This window comes from Colias philodice, chromosome 8 (genome assembly GCF_061535455.1).
Source record: "Colias philodice isolate Cphi_HAF_F1 chromosome 8, ilColPhil1 Martin Lab GWU primary, whole genome shotgun sequence".
NCBI classification, from domain to species: Eukaryota; Metazoa; Arthropoda; class Insecta; order Lepidoptera; family Pieridae; genus Colias; species Colias philodice.
Window position 1 is genome coordinate 4,613,246 of NC_143093.1, and position 21,339 is coordinate 4,634,584.

The 21,339-nt window shown below is 31.3% G+C and overlaps 1 protein-coding gene across 1 annotated transcript in view; it reads left to right on the plus strand.

The window, feature by feature from the left end:
- The window catches only part of LOC149486472 (dietary and metabolic glutamate transporter-like), a 35,801-nt gene that overhangs the window by 3,247 nt on the left and 11,215 nt on the right, over positions 1-21,339 (plus strand). The window contains exons 2-4 of the mRNA XM_089698124.1: positions 16,306-16,385; positions 18,282-18,481; positions 19,310-19,546. Of these exons, the coding sequence (XP_089554250.1) occupies positions 16,352-16,385; positions 18,282-18,481; positions 19,310-19,546 (471 nt within the window). The 5' untranslated portion in view covers positions 16,306-16,351. The remainder of the gene's footprint in view (positions 1-16,305; positions 16,386-18,281; positions 18,482-19,309; positions 19,547-21,339) is intronic.

A 21,339-nucleotide genomic window follows, 5' to 3' on the forward strand; every position in this document is an offset into this window, starting at 1 on the left:
TTCATACAACAAAGATGCTCTACATATAATTTACAAAATTAATTTGTAGAATATAATAAATTCAACTCGATATAAATAAACCTGCCTTTACCTATATGAAAATAAAGAAAATATTGGATCGGAAAAATCGTTATAAAACATCGCACAAAGGAATTTATAACACCATTCACTTCTCGGCAACTTGCAATTTTCTCGAAGAGAAATATTTACGTATTAGAATAATATTAAGAATGGTTTAACGTTTATAGTTTGCGCATTAATATTTCATAATAGTTTCCTTATTTTAAACTTAAGAAGGAACAATAAAACACAATAGATACTTATTTTAATTTATTTTATATCGTGTCTCATTGAAATTCTAATTACGAAGTTCGGAAGTCTTTAACCGTCGGGAATTTGACCTTTGTTGTAAAGAAAAGTACGAGGAAAATGGGCGACAGCTATATGAATACTTATTAACGACTGTATTCATTTTTGAAAAAACATGCATAGGTGAATTCTCATTCATTATTTTATATACCTATCTTTTAATTTTTTTATTTGGTTCAAATTTACATTGACTTTTGACAATTTTTGTATTTTTTGTCGAGAAAGTTACCACTTGTAGCTCACAAAAAGCTTAACAAAATATGACGATTCAAAGGTTAGATTTTGTATTTATACTTAGTTAGAGTGGAGTTAGACTTTCAAAATTTTGAGAATATTTCTGAAATTTTTTGGTCTGAGCCGAGGAGAGCGCCCGCCTTGAAATAAAATCTGAATTTAATTTGTATTTGGTTGCCATTGAAAACTTTTAAATTAAAAAAAAATAATAATAATTTTTTACTACGAAAAATGGTAATCGAAACTATCAACAGAAATATCAGTTTTCAGTATTAAAATAAATGAGAAATATTTTCAATATAGGTTCGTGTTTATAGTTTGTTTACACGGTTAATCGAATTGCTAAATTGAATACAGTACAAGTGCTATTAAATCAATTAAATTACTATCGAGTAGTACTCAGAGGTGTTAATTGGGTCAATGAGGCGGTTAGTACGGAAAAACAATAATAATAATATATTATTCTATACTCAAAAGTTTCGGTTTTCTTCAATCTGTACATAATTGTATTCATTTAAATGGTTTGCATCCGGTGTTTATACAGGAATGCTGTGAATGACTTATTTCTTTGATAAACTAAACGAACTATTGTGGAGATAGAATATAAGACATTTGCTTTCACTCGAAAATAATATTGTTTATTAGTAAATAATAAATACCCTAGATACTATGTGCTAACTCTATAAGACTGACTATTCTGTTGTCTTCTGTAGGTATAAGGGGCTGCAGATAGTCCTGACAGATATTGAATATGATCAAATGTTTTTAAAAAATTATATCGAAAATGTACCAATGTACAACTATAAAACTGCGTAAGTATAACTTATTTTAAAAGCTAATTTCACGGGTTCGACGTCGTTAAAAGTATTATAGAAGAATGTCGTCTGTTAAATAATCATAAAACGCACGTGTATGCTATAATGAGTAGCAAATAAAACAATGGATAGAGGCGTTAACAGTTTGAAATCGTGTTTCAGCGTATAATATCTATGGACTTATATAGATTTATAATATCTGTGTACTCACAATTATTACGCACGTGACGAGATGAAAAGGCAATTCCTAGTAAGCCCACAAAATTTACTTATTTTAATTGTATTAATTAACGCCATAATATTTATAATAAAAATTATGCTACCAAGAAGATAGAGTTGGTAGGAAATTCGTCAATCTAATATATTTCGAATATTATTCTTGTACTTGGAAACTGAAATTTATAATTGATTTAAAACGCGATTTATTACACAATTCCAAAGATTTTGAATTTTCTACGTTTAACATTCAAGATCTTTGCATAATTAGAATGTTTAACATTCTTTATGCACTCACACGATCACATAAATATTTCTTATTTTAGTCTTCTCTCGATTCTTTAATACAGAATTTAATGCAAATTCAGTATACACTTATTACAAATTCTAACGTTAAAGCTATTATAGAATAGTAAGTACCAATAAAATTTCACAGTTAAATTAGCCATTAACGATAACTGTACTTTTGCAATACTATTTACAAATTGCGTTATGACCTTGATGCTTGAACACAACCCTGAGTATTATACAATCTAAATAATATTTAATTTGTAATCTACAATAAACTATAAACGTCTTTGTGAACTGTGTATGTATTCATACTTTCAATGGGATAATTTACAATTTGTGTTGTAGGTACAATAGTTCATTTCTCACGGCTAATTTTGTTATCAGTTATGGTTCTTTTGGCACTACATAAATGACTTAATATTTATTCGGGGTAAATTATTTCAGTGATCCGTTTAGCTCTTGTAGGTATATTAATGTACATAATTAAATATACCTAAATATGTTGTAATAGCTGTGGATATTTTTGTAAATAATTCCCAATATTATAAAGTTTAAAAGTTTGTAAACAAGATCCATGAAAATGACACTTCAACTTTTTAATGATCGCTTTGTACCTAAATGTTAAAGAAATTGTGGATGTTATTTATTACGAGATACTTAAAAGGTTTCATTATAATATAATATTATTTTAATAACCGTTGATAAGCTATATGGGTAAAGTAACTCATATGGATACTAACATTTATGATGAGAGACGAAGATGAATATTTTACTGAAAAGTGCAAAAATATAATTTAAAAAGTGAGAAGAATATTAAACGTTTGCTTGAATAGTTACGCCATTACACTCGCAAAAGAGTGCTTAGCAAAATAATATTAACATGTGATCTATTTTATAAACAAAATCTCTACATTAACAAACAAGGACATGCCATTCTATATTCGTATAATTTTATTACATGAAAATAATAATCTTTTGTTAAACACAGCTAGCAATCGTCATAATATTATCGCATTAAAGCCTGAACAGGGCCTAAATAAATACATTTTTTATTTTCCTATATAAAACAGATAACTTATTTAAATAAGAGATTATTATATTCGTCATATAGAAGTGAGTGGTGATTTTATTCTGGGTACAGTTTTGGTGCAATATAGTGTTATTATATTATATGATGTGAAGTAAAATATATGTTTAAGATTTGTTGTGGTAATGGATAGTGCTGTACTAAAATTGCCGCAAAAAGAACCCACTCAGGAAAAGAAGAAGAAGTAAGTTCTTTTAAAGTTATCGTTGGTGAAAATTAGTGAGATATTATTTTTTGTTTGACTTGTTGTAATTTCATTGCTTCTGAATTCTTTTTTTTTTGGGTGAAACACTTTCGATCGTCACTCTATATTACGGGGTATATTATGTCATATTATGTGCGTATGTGTGTAGAAGTGTATATATGTGTGCACGTGCAGTAAAGTATTATTTTTATCAAACCTACTAAAGAAAAAAGGATGATGCGACGTAAAATTCTACGACTCTTCTTCTTTCTTCTTCGACTATGTATAAGAGCGTTCTTCTCTCTTCTGACAAATTAGTTACATGTTATTGCAATGTTATTGGTATAGTTTACTAACAGTACCTACAAAATCAATGACTTGTTTTCAAGCCTCGATAAAAAACTCATTTTTACGGTCGCTTTAAAGTTAATATTGTATTCAATATCGACAGAAAGCAGTCGACCTCAAGGCATTATTGATTGGTGTCGTGTTATTTACCGCTTGCAACACTACAGAATACACAATGCTTACACGTTTATAAACTAGCTTTCCGCCCGCGGATTCGCCCCCGTAGTAAAGAAAAACTATTGCATCAATTGTCCTGTTTTTAAATTTGGTGTTTTTTTATACAATAAAGATTTTCAAATGCCTGTTCCCGGGAGATTTCCTGGAATAAAACCAAATTTATGTCTTTTCTCAGGTCTCAAGCTACCACTGCACCAAATTTTATTCAAATCGGTTGAGTGGTTGAGGTTTGAAGAGACAGACAGACAGAAACTTTCGTATTAAAGGACTAAACTATTAAAGGACTTTGTTGACTTGTTAGTAGTTAGTTCTTGGAGTACCTACTTACTACTGATGTTAAACTTATCTCTTTATTATTCAACCCCTGTTTAAACAATTTAAGAGTTGTGTTAGACTTTTAATAGTTTTATCACAGACTAATAATAATATACTACGGTTTTATGAATAAAATTATTATATATTTTTTCATTTACGGGAAAAGACAGAGCTAGACATAGTTACCCACACAGGTTACCCACTGGGCCACTATTAAATTGTTGAGATGTTTATTGTATTATTTTATTTATTTTAATTATATTTTTTACGTTTTTGTTGAATATAGTGATCAATATAACAATAACGATCGAAAATGTTTATTATAAATTAATTATGATTTAAGAGAAGCTAAGCTTCTCTAAAATGATAATTAAATGAATACCATCTTCCGCAGTTTCCTTAATGATATTTAAGTTAATTAAAATATTAAACAAGAACAATGGACTTTCTTAACTTACTCAAAAACGGAGGATTATTTTAAGTCTGATGAAATTTACGAAACACAATAAAGTTCATAGCTGATCGCTTTAATGCAACCTTATTAAAGAAATAGAGAAATCTTTAATTTCTAAAATACTCGCTTAAAATCAAACACTAGGAAATAAAATGTTTCAATTTATATAGCAAAAATTAATAACTCTTACAAATTAAAATGTATATATTTGTATATACTTATTGCATTTTTTTTTATTGAGGAAAATATCCAAATTTAAAAATGTAACCGGTAATAAAATAAGACCTTTTCCTTGATAACTTGATTACTTGATTGTGTTAAGAGGGATTCACCTGTTTTGATTATGTTTTTTATCAAATCAAATATATGCCAGATAATACATAGGTAGGTACTATGTTTGTTGACTTACCGCCGCGGCTTTTGCTGGGTTACCTAATGATTATAATATGTTTTAGTAAAAGGACGTATTATGCATTCACCACCTAATTATTTTGGTTATAGACTGTATGTGAAATTAAAAGGTACAAAGTTGTTATCGAAAAAACAAGTTACATAAACAGGATTTACTAATAAAAAAATTATCCTATAGCTTCACAACTATAGCCAAACAATCTCATAGATATACCTAATCAATATTGTTCTCTGTGATTAATACTGACACCTGCATGTAATAATTATTTATTCTATTACAAGTTATTTTGCATTGAGGTGTGAGTTTTACTTAAAATTGCAAAACATGAGTTCTTTAAAATATTTGGTTGGTACAAAATAAATAATATTCCAATATTAATACTTCAGAGCATACTTCAAAGCAAATGGAAAACATAAATATAGGTAAACCTCTCAAAAAGCATTTGACCATTCAATTAGGAGTGACTTTCAATGAAATACCTTGACACTACTATGCATAGAAGCTCATGAGATAAAACATGTTAGCATACATTGCAGTTTTGACAAGACAAAACAATTAACAATATTCAAGATTAACAGCAATGTACTCAATGCTAACTTCCTCATCTATTTATAAGGTTTTAGAGAAATAAATACTGCATACTGCATTTGTATTCATTGCAATTTGTTAATGAACATTTTTAATGGAACTTTATAAAAAAGTTAATTGATAATCATTCGTTTACAAAACATCCGTACAAAAAGAAATAATTACTGCTAGATATATTGTTACCTACTTACTTTATTATAGTGCATAAAATTTGGATATAATTAAATACGAAAAATAATAAATAATTATTACCAAAACCATTTTATGTAATCTTAATACTATTATAAAGGCGAAAGTTTGTATGGATGTATGGATGTATAGATGTTTGTTACTCTTTCACGTAAAAACTACTGAACCGATTACAATGAAATTTAGCACACATATAGATGGTAACTTGGATTAACACATAGGATAGGTTTTATCCCGGAAATCCCACGGGAACGGGAACTATGCGGGTTTTCCTTTGAAAACGCGGGCGAAGCCGCGGGCGGAAATCTAGTGAGACATAATAAGCAAATACGTTCACGTTTCTTATATAATATTCTTTAGGTCAAGTATAAAATTTAACCATGTCAATATACGTTATTGAATAAGTTTTAAAAACCTGTATTCGACTCGCGTCAATTCACTTTTATCACCGGTCCCAATCAATGCGAATAAAACACGTAATAGCTTTTAATGTGGCTAATTAAAATCTATACTAATATTATAATGCTGAAGAGTTTGTTTGTTTGTTTGTTCGATTGTTTGAACGCGCTAATCTCAGGAACTACTGGTCCGATTTGAAAAATTCTTTCAGTGTTAGATAGCCCATTTATCGAGGAAGGACCACCCTAAGACCAACAGGAGCGGAGCAATGCGGGTGAAACCGCGGGGCGAAGCTAGTATATTATATATATGCGAAAGTATCTCAGTCTGACTGTACAATTTGCCGATGTGTGTCAATGTGCCGATTTAGATGAAATTTGAGTAGCTTGAGAACTAGGATAGGACTTAGGATAGTTGAATCTCGCAAATCTCACGGGAACAGGAACTATGCCGGTTTTTCTTATATTATATTCACAGGTACTTCCTTCCACTATCGGGGATTGACAATCCCCGATAGTGGAAGGAGCCTAGTAGACTAGTAGACAATCCCGGATTGTCTACTAGGCTCAAATAGTTAGGAATATAAATCTCATAGCAAAATATTGTTAAATACTTATTTAGTCAAATTAGTACATATATCTATGATTGTCTTTATCGAAACTACGAAATTTGAATAATGACATTTTTTAAATTCCAACCTCAATGTTATTATTTATTCCCAATTCCCAACCCATTTCTTTTATTTTTTTTGAATATTATGCATATTCGCAATATGTTTTTCAGTAATTACACAATATTTTTCCAAACAGCGGTCGATCAAACATAATATTGTCGTTTTATATTGAAGGGGGATTAAATATAACGAGCATAGAGTGCATTTTAAACAAAAGAGAATTTAACGAGCTTTGAAGTGGATAGTAATTGCTACACATTGATGTCATCAGCATACACATTATGTCAATATGTAAAATAAATATGGGAACTTGCTTTGAGTCGATACTTTGTAAAAATATACATTAATTTATATAAAACACCTACGTACTGGGTTGATTCTTGTTTCGCTGCGATTTCGTAATAATGTGAATACGTATTTTGAATACGTCTAATTACTTGGAACACTTCAACTAATTAGCAAGTATTAATTCACAATATTGTTTTAAATACATGCAACCACGCTAAAATCAATAACATGTGCAACCAGAATAAACACTAAGTATGTAGGTATATGTTTATTGTTTTTAATATCATTCGTAAGGAAATTACAAAAAGCAAAGATATTAATTTAAACTATACTTTGTAAGTAGAATTTTACTGACTATAACTATGAAAATAAAATTGATATAAGTCCAATAACTTTTTGGACCTAGCAATATCTATAGAAACTACTATTACTACCTCACATGAAACTAGACTTGCATGAAAAGTTTATTGGTTTGGTTGAACGCGCTTATCTAAAAAACAGATCTTTATTATTGGATAGCCCATTTATTGTCCAAAACTATCCATTACAGGCTGTATAACCCATAGGAGCATCAACAAAAGAGTTAAAAATTATGCGGGGAAAGAACCGCGTTTTATCGACACCCACACAAACTTGCCAGGAATACATAAATAAAAGTCATTGCTCAATGTGATATTGAATTTATCTAACTCTATCTTGTCAGTCTCACTTGTGGTAATCTGTATTATTTTATCTCAGTTACATTTTCCAAGAGTTTTGGGATGGGACGTAAGTACATTAGAAAAGTAAATTTTGATGTAATTCAATATCTAAATTGATTGGTATCTTATATGTATACAACAGATTACAGAATGAAATGTAGTCAGAACTATAATATATGGTGTATTTAACGATCTTTTTTTCTGTGAAATTATTGTATACCTATGTGTGTAATTTATCCATATTATATCTGGATATTTGGGCTGATTTGAATACATAAAATGCAAATATGACATGGACCGATAGTTAATGCACTTTTTTTATTTGCAATTATATCAATATAATCAACGTTTCGTTACACTTATAAAAATAATGTGTGAAATGATGTGTATTAAAATAATACTTCATTGACATAATATATTATTTTACCGGCCAAACCCGATTTCAGATTACACGATTACACGATCGGATGAACTGGTATAGCCTAGGCCAAACTAGTTCATCCTAAGACCAATAGGATAAATCAGTTCATGCTAGGCTATTTTTTTTTGCGCGTCGACGGAGCCCCGCTTCGCTGGGCTCCTATTTCTGTGTAGTTCTAACCTAACCTAACGGCTAACCTAACCTAAACCTAACGCATTTATTTTAGGATAAACTAGTATGGCCTAGCCTGAACTGATTTATCCTATTGGTCTTAGGATGAACTAGTTTGGCCTAGGCTATACCAGTTCATCCGATCGTGTATAGGACGAACTAGTTTAGCCTAGGCAAAACTAGTTTGTCCTGAAATCGGGTTTGGCCGGTAACATATACAACGATCCCATAATTGTTCCTATGCAGAGTATTAACAGTCACGATAGAGTGCTTATACGATTAGGTATATCTTAATTGAACAAAACATTTAAGAAACCCACAGGTAACATTTTTATTTCCTGTATGTAATTAAACAATTTGAATAATTCACGGTGTTTTTATAAGCGAAAAAAATGTACATACCTATGAAACATAATGAACGTATAAGTAATTTAACCGAGGCATGTCTAATTACAATAAGCCGGAACACTGCTGCTAATAAAAACGGGAAAACACAAAAAGAAAATACTCGAATAAGAATAAATATCCGAATCTTGAAACAACAAAGATCTTTTGGCATTTTAATTATTTTTTCAAAACAAAGAAATTCGCTTTTCTAAACAATGAAACAATAATATAAACGCGTAGGTACATTACCACTAAAGTGTTCTGCACAAATTAATATTAGATAGCAATCTTTCAAAAAGTTTATATTAGGTTAGATCATAATATGAGCTTGTTGTTGTTGTTTATTGTTTATTTTGTATGATATTCCTACCTAACTAATATAATGCATTTAGTTATTATCTTTCGGGACCTTTTCGGGACTTTTTTGATTAAATTATTATGAACGTTTTTGAAAAAAAAAACACTCATTTTTTAGAATACAAGTAACAAATAAATCTCATGAACACATATATGGATATAAATAAAAATTTTAACAATCAAATACATAATTAGGTTAAGTTGATATGAATGCATCTGTTTTAAATATCTTTATTTTAATGTTTATGATATTCTTTATTACAAAATATATTTTATTGATATGATTAATTCATGTCACGGCCAAATTCAAAATGCGTTTGTGCATCATTTTAAGTTTATGCATCATTCATGTAATCCTATACTAGAAAAGATACTTACTAATACTATACTAGTAACACAGAATCTATACATATAATAAAATCGTAGGAAAGTCAAAACTGTACATTGAATATTTTTTTAAAAGAATACATAATCCATGATCTATAATCGATATAGAAGCCAAAAACATAGTTTTTAGAATTTTTGTCTGTTTGTCTGTTTGTCTGTTTGTCTGTTTGTCTGTATGTTTGTCCAGGCTAATCTCGAAAAGTACTGCATAGATTGACTTCAAATTTTGCATGAATATTACTAACAGGTCGGGTGAGGCTTTTTTAAACATATTATCATGCTATCACCTCCGAGGGAGGAGCTGTGAACCTTTTTTTTTCTTACGTATTCCGTGTATTACGACAGCGTACAATCTAAAGACTCATGTTTAAATGTTGGTTTCGGGTAAGCCATGCTATTATCTAGCTTTACACAATAAAAACTATGTCATTTACGTAATTTGGGCAGAGAATCAGTTTAATGAATTTATTAGTATACAAATTTGAAACAGCGCCATCTATGAGATTTCGTAAAAATCAAATCAATATACATGTTAACACTACTGAACACAATGTTAAAAATTAATAATTTAAATATAATTATGTTATTTATTTATTTAACTCTTTAACCCATATCTTCCCTTCCCTATAAGGTGCGCTTATAATTCGTGTGAATATACTACATTTTTAAAAGTGAGGGTAGATGTTTATTATTTTAAGTCAAACTAGACACCATTACAGTTAATCTAATATTGATTGTGTTCATTGGTTACATTTTTAAAAATCTTCGTGTTTTAAAAATTCGATAACGAGGCGGGACTCGAACCAGCATTCTTTAGTGGTCGAATTTTTTCTATTCTTTATAAATTTATTGTTTATGAATTTACATTTATAAACAATAATACAAAAAGGTTAGTTCGTTGATAATTATTATTCCTTCATCATTTACATGTTGTAAGTAAAAATATACTTTGACTGTTAATACTTTTGTTCAGTATTTACCTGTATGATTATTGCTTGGTAATTAATATATTTTCATGTCGTATACCTAATTAAAAACATAAGTTTGATGTGAAACTAGCTGGATTTATTTTTACACACTCACAGTCTTATATTTTGTGTTAATGTTAAAATAGTATTAATAGTGTAAATCATAATATTTTTTTAACAATTAAAAATATTTCCTTTTTTTGATGGTGTTGGCATCGAATTAAACCGCGCTGTCGTTTCGTTCACAAAAAGTGAAGTTATGAGGACCGAATATGTAGCCGCCTCAACTTACGGAAACGAGAGTAACCTGCGTTGTCTGTTAGTTATTGTATAGTCGAATTTAACGTTACATGGAAATTGGCATCTAATTATATGAATAATACTTATATTAAATCTGTAGAGGTCAATTCTGTACATGAAATATATTTCCTAAATAACTATCACGAGGTGATTAGGGATCGACACTGACGCCAAAAATTTTTGTCCGTCTGTCTGTCTGTATAACCGTTATAGAAACAAAAACTACTCGACGTATTTAAACGAAACTTGGTACAATTATTAGTATGAAAGAAATGTTCTCCATATTATATAAAAAATATCTCCCGACATCATAATTAATGTCTATCTTTTATGGTTGAGCTTAGGAGTTCAAAGCTTTCTGATTATATTTGTCTACTAGCTGTGCCCGCGACTTCGTCCGCGTGGAATAGTGACTATGGGACCTATGACCATGGGCTCAGGGTGGGGCAACAATAATTGTTTTTATTTTCATGCTTCCACTCCCACGCCCACTCCCAGGCCCACGCCAACGCCCACGCCCACTCCCCTTCACAATTGGTACCTACCAGATCAAAGCCAGGGTAAGCGCCCCACCCAGCCCCACCGTGGCTACGCCCATGCTGAATTACTACTTAACATACAATTATTATTGAGTAAATACGTACTACCATAAATAATTAAAAGAATTGTTATTAAAATTTCTTACTAAACTGAGCTAAAAAACTTACGTACCAACTTATTAAAGAAAATCAAGAAATGAAATGCCTAACCTATACCAAATAGTTACTACATAATATTGTAATTAAAAATTATGATTAGTATATAATATCGAAAATCAAAAAAGAAATGCCTAACTAATTCTACGTAAAATTTCTTTTAAATTATGTCATATTATTTTTTAGGAACCAGGGGGGGAGAGGAGCAAATTCTATTTCCTTCCTTTCTTAAATGGATGTTTTTAATAATGGTGTAGCCACTGATCAGCTTAATCGATACTCAATTTTTATCAAATCCAGCAACAAATCCAAATTAGATGTTTCCTGTCTCACGCACGTAACTAAAGGCTGAAGAGAGAGAGAGGGAGCACGTAACTTAACCGTTTAGACGAAGAAAAGTGTATAGAAAAAGGAATAAATAATTTCATAAACTTCCCAACGATCTTTAAAAATAAATTATTATATCATTTTTTTCATTCCCACTTTTACCCCTATGTAGGTATAATAAGTGGATGAACCGATTTCGATACAATTTATCTAAGAACCAGCGCGGCGTCGGAAAATATGCTGCCTAACAAAAAAAAGCCGCATCTAATTCGGTTTACCTGTTAGCCAGCTACGGTGCCATAGACAGACACACACACACACAGAGAAATACATAGCAGTCAAACACATAACACCCGTCTTTTTGCGTCGGGGGTTAAAAATATAATACGACATAATTTAAAGGACATTTTGTGTGGAAAATTTACCTATTAGAAGTAACCATAATGTTAATTTGACCCCGCCCCCCCTACTACCTCAGCTTACCCCCAAACCCTTGGGGAATTTTGATATGATCATCTGGACATGTAAAGGAATAACTGTAGCGTATAACAGATAAATTACGTTTTATCGTACACTGTACAGTGTACAATAGAATGCCTTAGCAAATGTTCGCCGTGATTACTTATAAATTGTCATAACTTTTTTATTTATGAACCGATTGACATGAAATAAACACTAACTGTTAAATGAAGATTACCACAATACATTAGTGAAAACCGCATTTAAATCGGATAAGCCGTTTCTGAGATTAGCGTGCACAAACATACAGACAAACAGACAAAAAAATTTTTAACTACAGTTTTGGGTTCAAGATCGATTTAATAATAACACCTGCTAATTTTTTTCTACATATTTTCATTGTACAGACATCGCTTTTCCACAATTTTATTATATGTATTGATGATGATGATGATTGATGATTATAACACTCTCAGTCCGTTTTAACTTAATTTTTATTTACTCGCATCAGTGCCACCTAAAAAATCTTTATATCGAAATTCGAGCAAAGCTAAGAAAATGAGAAATAAGAGTTCTCAAGGATCGTTAGAGGTAAGAGGCTTACTATTGACCGAAAACAACATATTGTGTTATGCCGAGAACCTGAAACCGCTTCACAACGAGAATTGCGGCTCACAGCTGACCGCGAACGGCATGTACTATCCTGTGAGACCGAAACCTTCACTGAGAGGGTATAACGTCTCACAGCTGATCGCAAATGGCATATTTTATCTCGATACTCTGAAACTTTTACTCAATATGAAGACCGATTGACAAATGATAGGGTGCACCATAATATTATTCGATCTCTTGAAGATGAACATGAGCATAAGCAATGACTAGAGTAGGGACGCGAATATTACCATTATTTGAGACAAGATTATTTGAGACAAGTACGATTAATAAGTTTGTTTAATGAAAGATTAAGAATTGAAACTATTCGGTCTCTTGAAACGGACGAATAGCGAGAGGCCCGTCTTACTGTAGACAGATATAGACAGTCTTAATGACTTAAGAGGTAAACATAGAAGATCAATCTACGAATTCGGTGGTGTGGTCCGACAAATATAAAAGTGGGTTTGCTTATAACCTCACAATTGATTACAGATCATCTTCTGTATAGGCGATATTAACGTAGTATGTTCTTTTTGTAATGCTTTAAAGAGGAGTAAGGAGTCGGCTTTCGTTTGAAGATACACCAGAACCTTTGAAATCACTACTTTTAGAGGAACATGTGAAATCTAAACAGTTCTTAGACAATATTCGCTCTTATAGTAGTGCGTTTTAAATGATCCTTTGGTGCTCAACAATTATCAGAGGATCCTTTCATGCTTACTTTTAAGATACAAGGTCAAGTTTATCATTTGATAGGATCCCTTTTGCCTGAAGGCCAACCTAAGTTTCTTCAAATATATTTTGTATTCGACTACAACGAATAGTCGAATACAAGAAATCAATATTTCTCGAATTTAAAATATTAAAATTTTTCCTACAGTAGGGCGACGAATGTATTTTCGCATAGTAACGGAGGGGAACTCGCGGGGGGTCAAGTGACGCGGGCCACGTACCACAAACATGCTTAGTTTGTTGTACCGAGCGCGAAAGAAAGTCATCGTGTTTTTAGTAAAATTACTATGTAAACTAACGTAATTTAATACTTAGGTACATATTATATAATGATGCGCTCAAACTGTTAATCTACATTTAATTTAGATTATTATTTGAATTACTAAGTAATGTAGAATTTAAATCAATTTCATGTTTTCCTCAGATTTTCTATGTCCTCCGATTTTAAGATTTTCTTATCAGAGTATTCAATTTTAATGTAGTTTATTTTTATAAGAGACAATTAAGAACATTCAAAAATAAAGTGTCACGTATTTTTTTTAAACGACGAATGACGAAAAACGACGTAATCGCGGACGAAGTCGCGGGCAACAGCTAGTACTTAATAATAGCTAACGTTACTAGCAGTGTATGGGCAAGAGGTGCGTTTATAAATTCTACAATATATTAAATAGTAAATAGTATAAAACGTAGATATTTGAAGCTTACATGCACACACACAAATATTTCAATGATGAATATTCTGTTGTTGTTTTGGACGGGAAAACTAACAATGTAACAAAATAAGCATGAATAATGCATGTAGTTTGCAGTTGGACTTCAGTTGCAACTATTACCGCGTCTGGTACTTTTTATTGTAAAGTAATTTATTACAATAAAAGAATTGTCCCTGTGTATAATTTTGAAACTACGCAACGTTTTAAAAAAAGCTCTACCTTTATGGTCTAGACATAAAAGTCAAAATAAATATAGGTACCTACTGACCGAATTGAGAACCTCTTCCTTTTTTTGAAGTCGGTTAGTAAAAAAATTGGACATGATAACACATCACTTCACTACTCACTACATAGTATAAAACAAAGTCGCTTTTGCTGTCCCTATGTCCCTATGTCCCTTTGTACGCTTAAATCTTTGAAACTACGCAACGGATTTTGATGCGGTTTTTTTTAATAGATAGAGTGATTCAAGAGGAAGGTTTATATGTATAATAACATCCATTAAACAGTGGAGAAGTACTGTTATTTTTGAGGTTTCTAATGTGATGTCGTAAAAAATTACATTTTTTTCCGCTTACATTGCAAACGCAGGCTGAACCCTACGAGTTTTATCAAAATAATGTACTAAGTATTGTACACATTGAAAAGGTCTACAGAAAAGTCCGTGATGGTATATGTCTATCTCTTATGGATAACCCACAATAACTTTCTTTTGTCATTTACTTTTTACGACAAATAATGGCTAATTTTCGAAGCGATTTTAACCAATACAGCATTAATCCTTAACCAATTAAATACCTGGAATACATTGTTCATTTAATATAGATCTGTATGGCCCATTACACCGTATGATTTAAGTGATTATTTTCGAAGATATTACAGATTTAAAAATTACGGGACGTAGCGTTTGCGGCGGTACCGGCCGGCCGCCATTGCGAAAGTGCGTGCGAAGCCGGGGCGGGTCGCTAGTAATACTATAATTTATTAAATAATAACAATATTGTCTGCTATTTCATACTGCAAAAACAGGAAGATTATATTTTACTATAATGTGCTCAAATACGCCATAGAATTACAATTATTCATACACTATTTATAGAATAACGCCTAAATTATATTTGTAGACATACACAGCCAAGTTTTTGTTGCAAATTCGTTACGCTCAAGAAGCATGGCAACCTTGGCCTGGTAATAAAACAAGAAAAATTGCCACCAAATTAAATTTACCAGCAATTAACTAGATATTTTATGTTATACGTTTCTAAACCCTGAAAGCACAATAAGCCGTTGTAATTAATGACATAATACCTACTAAGATCTTTTTTGTTTGAAAGGAAAATGCTTAAATCCAGAAAGCCCGAAATAAGCCATTAATGGACGAACAGAATTTATGACAGCAGGATGACCTCTTATTTTGTGTAGAATTTTAAATCAAATAGAAATATTTCCCCACTTAAAAAAAGGATATCATGAATTGGAGTTTTTTTTGGCAAAAAGTTATGTGAACATGCAAACTCTGCATTCTAAAGACTATTTGTGTACGGCATTTATGCATATTCAAATCGTATAGTCTATTTGAATAAATAAATATTGCTATTTATAAAAACAAAGGCTTTCAATTCACAACACATTTAAGCTATTGTACCATTTTCGTCTAAAAGCTTCGTGTTTTGTTATATATTCGTTATAGTTTTGCGTTACCTCGTTTATCCTACAATTTTAAAACCTTTTTATTTATGCTCGTTAAAAGATTCTGGTTAAGTTATTTCAATATGAATATTTCGAATTAAATATAATACATAAATATAAATAATATCAGCTACATAGTTATTATTCAAATAAATATTATTACATGAAATAAATACGATAAAACGCACATAATATTTCTACGAATACGCAATATCAGTAAATAAAACGGAGGAAAATAACTCTATTAATTATCACTTTTATGATTATCTATTTATCTTATTTACATAGTTCTTGATTTACAGATCCGCAGTCACTTTAGCAGCCGTAATCTTTATACTGTACGTTGAAATGATACCACGATGGAGAAAGATATTAACAAAGTGTAAGTATATTTATATATTATACATTTTATAGAATATTAGCGGTTCGCCCCGTCTTCGCCCGTGGTACGTGTTTACGTTATGGAAAGCCATAAGAACCATCCTCGTATTTCAAGGAATATTATAAATAGTTTGGAAAATCCAAAAGTGCACGCCTCATAATTTTTTTTAATAATTATTTATTAATTATTATTTTTGTTTATTTAATAACAATTAAACCACATCGAATCAGACCCTGAAAAATGAAAGGGTTTTCTATTCCTGAGCATACTCAAGCGTAAGAGAAAAAAAAAGACTCGATTAGTAAAGTATTTCGGTCGCTATCGTGTTAACAAGAAAATCCTCCGCACATACAGACACACGGACGTCCAAGACAGAACTTTTTTAAACTGTTTTTTAACTAGTTTAAATAACAAAAATGACATCAAAAATATCATGAATGTTAAAAATAGTGTTTTTTAGGGTTCCGTAGCCAAAATGGCAAAAACGGAACCCTTATAGTTTCGTCATGTCCGTCTGTCCGTCTGTCCGTCTGTCCGTCTGTCACAGCCGATTTACTCGGAAACTATAAGTACTACAGTGATGAAATTTGATGGGAATATGTGTTGTATGAACCGCTACAAAAATATGACACTAAATAGTAAAAAAAAGAATTGGGGGTGGGGCCCCCCATACATGTAACTGAGGGATGAAATTTTTTTTTTCGATGTACATACCCGTGTGGGGTATCAATGGAAAGGTCTTTTAAAATGATATAAAGTTTTCTAAAAAACATTTTTCTTAAAGTGAACGGTTTTTGAGATATCAGCTCTCAAAGTCGTAAAAAGTATGTCCCCCCCCCTCTATTTTTATAACTACGGGGTATAAAATTCTAAAAAAAATAGAGGTGATGCATGCTAATTAACTCTTTCAACGATTTTTGGTTTGATCAAAGTATCTCTTATAGTTTTTGAGATAGGTTGATTTAACTGTAATTTATTATATTTGCTGCTACGGAACCCTTTGTGCGCGAGCCCGACTCGCACTTGGCCGGTTTTTCTTAATATGTGTGTGTATGTATTATCTCACAAGTGCAATGTATGATACATAAAGACATTTTAAGTTTGAAAAATCAGATGTTTTGCGCGAAGTGACAGTAGTACCCACCTCAACGCTTCGCTTATGAGGCGTGCAAAAAAAAACAATTAACGAAAGAGGTTCAATTATTCTCAAGATTTGCGCTTAGCAACACATTTTGCGATTCATTTTTACTATATAGAGATTATTTTTGTATGAAGGATACTTGGAAAGTTGATAAACAACATCTGTAAGAGTTATCACTGATTACTGAATAGTAACTACGTGTAATCTTAACTTGCGTGGGTCCAGCGTGATGAGATAATTCTTAGATATTTCTCTAGTGTGGGAATAATATAAATTGATGTTAAGTTTTTTGAAATTATTCAAATAGGAATGATTTGGAAGCAATTTTGTTATATTAATATGAAAATGGTCCATATCAAACAAGCTTTATTGTTTACTAGAGGTCCGCCCCGGCTTCGCCCGTGGTACATATTTCGCAATAAAAGGTAGCCTTTGTCCTTTCTCGGGTATCAAAATATCTCCATACCAAATTTCCTGCAAATTGGTTCAGTAGTTTAGGCGTGATTGAGTAACAGACAGACAGACAGAGTTACTTAAGAATTTATAATATTAGTATGGATTTCCTACTAAAATAATTTTTAATTTAATTCACGGTTAGTATCCATTATCCAAGTCCATTATAATCTGGAAATATAATAATTGTAAGGTCTGTTTATTTCATATACAGACACTTACTCGCTATTTTTGTTAATAGAAGAAATTAGATCCTTGTTTACTCGTGATATTATACTTAATATTATTATCTAATATTTCAGTGTTCATAATACCCCAGCGATATGTGTTGGGGCTCATGGGTCTATTGGCCGTATGCAACGCGTACACAATGCGGGTCTGTCTAAACTTGGCTGTCACTCAAATGGTCAATAACACCAAGAATGAGGAGTCACACTTCGATCCTAATGCGTGTCCAGATGAAAGCGAGCTTCTCGTTAATGGTACCGCTATTATGAAACCGGTGAGCTTAGTTTGGTTTTAGAATTAATATGCCAATTGAACAAACAAAAATAGTTGTAACTTATTCTATGATTTTAATAAAACAGCCGTTATTTTAATATTATAGTACATTATATTACTTATAATCTAAATCACAAAAAATCTTATAATTTAGGAATTTCTCAGAAAAGAAATTGAGATGTTTTATATTATTACTAGCGGTCCGCCCCGGCTTCGCTCGTGGTACATATTTACGTTTTCTCTACATAAGAACCATCCTCGTACTTCAAGGAATATAATAAAAAAAGAATTATCGAAATCGGTTCAGCCGTTCTCGAGTTATGCGCTTACCAACACATTTTGCGATTCATTTTTATATATAAAACTAGCGGTCCGCCCCGGCTTCGCCCGTGGTACATAATATTTACGTTTTCTCTACATAAAAACCATCCTCGTACTTCAAGGAATATAATAAAAAAAGAATGATCGAAATCGGTTCAGCCGTTCTCGAGTTATGCGCTTACCAACACATTTTGCGATTCATTTTTATATATAAGATATATAAAAATTATTAATATTTATATTATTATATCAGAGTGTAGATAAACTTTAGATAGCAGGGGAAAAACAAGGGAAACACATGAAGTTATTGATTGTATTATTGCTATGTTCCGTGTTGACGTGAAAGTTGGGTCAAACTTTTAATGGATAAATTGAGCTCCAACTATTGTTTGTTTTCCCATTTTTATATAGCCTACTAATTTATACATCCAAATAAAACATATAAATATATATGAAAAACGCCTATTGCATATTTGAATTAGCTAAATAATCAATTTACAATTTTCAGCATGCCTACTTCGATTGGTCCGAATCGACGCAAGGTCTAATCCTAAGTGGGTTCTACTACGGGTACGCACTAACTCATGTCCCTGGTGGATATCTGGCAGAGAAGTATGGAGGCAAATGGACACTGGGTATCGGCTTGTTGAGTACAGCCTTGTTTACTTTATTGACACCGATCGTGGTGAATGCCGGAGGGGCCACGTGGCTGTTCATACTTCGTGTCTTGCAAGGGATGGGAGAGGTTAGTTGAATTTTTAATTGTAACTTACATTTAGTATCATAATGTTATTGGTTATATTGAGATTAAATAAGTTGAGGATACAGGTAAAGGCTTTTCACAAATGAATGAGAAATTTACACTACTTTTTATCCCTACTATTAATTATTCAATTTATATTACTTATACTATTCTACCAAATTTACACTACTCTACTACTACTTATTAATAAAACAATTTATTTGAGTTTATATTTATATATTTCAACTAATAATAAAGTTTTGAGTTAATACAGTCCCGATTATGCGCTGCATTTTTTACTTGTATGATTATATACAGTAGCACCTCTATAAGTCGAATATCAAGGGAGACGCCAAAAAATTCGAGTTATAGAGTTTTCAACTTATGGAGGATTTCGACTTAGGCGGATTTTGATTCGACATAAAGAGTTTGAGGTTTATTCTTATAAATTTTGAGTTAGAGAGGTAAAGTACATTAAAATTCAACTTGTAGAGGTGACAAACATGTTTTTATTTATTATAAATCTACATTATTTCAAATCATTTTAAAATAAAAAATGTTGACTGGTTTTATGAAACCACGGTAAAAGTGAAACTTAGGCACAAAATTACCGTATTTGTACGATAATTATCGTACGGTTCCGAACACTGCTTTATACCTACTCGGCAGCCGACCGTCACGCGACATGCGCTACACAGACCAAAAAGTTTGAGACGATGTAATAAAAGTTTCACTTTAAAATATGGCATTAAAAAAAGTCAGTATTTCTTTTGCTTTCGATAATTTGGTTGTTCTCTAGCATTATCTAATCTATAAAGAACAGAAAATTCTTCTTCTTCAGAGATACTGGTTTGCTCTATAAAATATCGTAAGGTATTCAATGCGGTTCTTGCCTCTTTGATGGAAACGCATGGAGCGCATGTACTATTCACGTCTTCTATATCTTAATCATTAGTATCGGTTTTCATGATCAAGTTACAAAGATTGTAAAATAAAATGTTGCCATGTTCGAGATACAGAGGTCAAATTTAATTTTTCGAGTTATAGAGTGAAAATATGTACCAAAATGGCTTGGAGGGACTCGGTGATTATTTCGACTAACAGAGGGCCAAGATTTCAAGTTACGGAGGTTTTCGGGTTTGAAGGGAAGGGAACAAGACATTTTTTCGAGATTTGGAGGTTTTTGACTTATCGAGGTTCGACTTAACGAGGTGCTACTGTACTCATATTGTGTCTGTTTACCTGATTATATATATTAGGTATTGAAACCGTAATTTTATTGAAGAGATTTTGTGTATAAATTAAGATTCAATCTACAGAGATTCATAAAAAATGCAGAATACATATTATTATTATTCTGAATCCAGTATCTTATCGTGTTCAAGTATCTCATCTCTTTTATGCTGATATCAATAATCTCTGTATGACTATACCGCGTGTAACCGCTTCGTAACAAGCATAATATTATAATGACGATATTTAATGGAAATTTATTTCATTCTTCCTTTATTTATAGATAAATATTATATTAATAATATCTACAGCTTTTAATAGCTGCAAAGGCATAATACGTGATACGTATGATGTTCCGCTTTATATTTTATATAGATCTCTAGGTCTAGTAGCTGTCTTAATTTTAAGCTTCTGAATAAGATACTCCATTGAAATATTTCTTTCTAATATTAATTTAAAACCCTATTTAGAATGAAAGAGCGAAAAACAATATTTTATATGAAATTCGAACTTGCGCTTCGGACTCTACATTTTTCACATAATAATATTATAATTCGACTAAG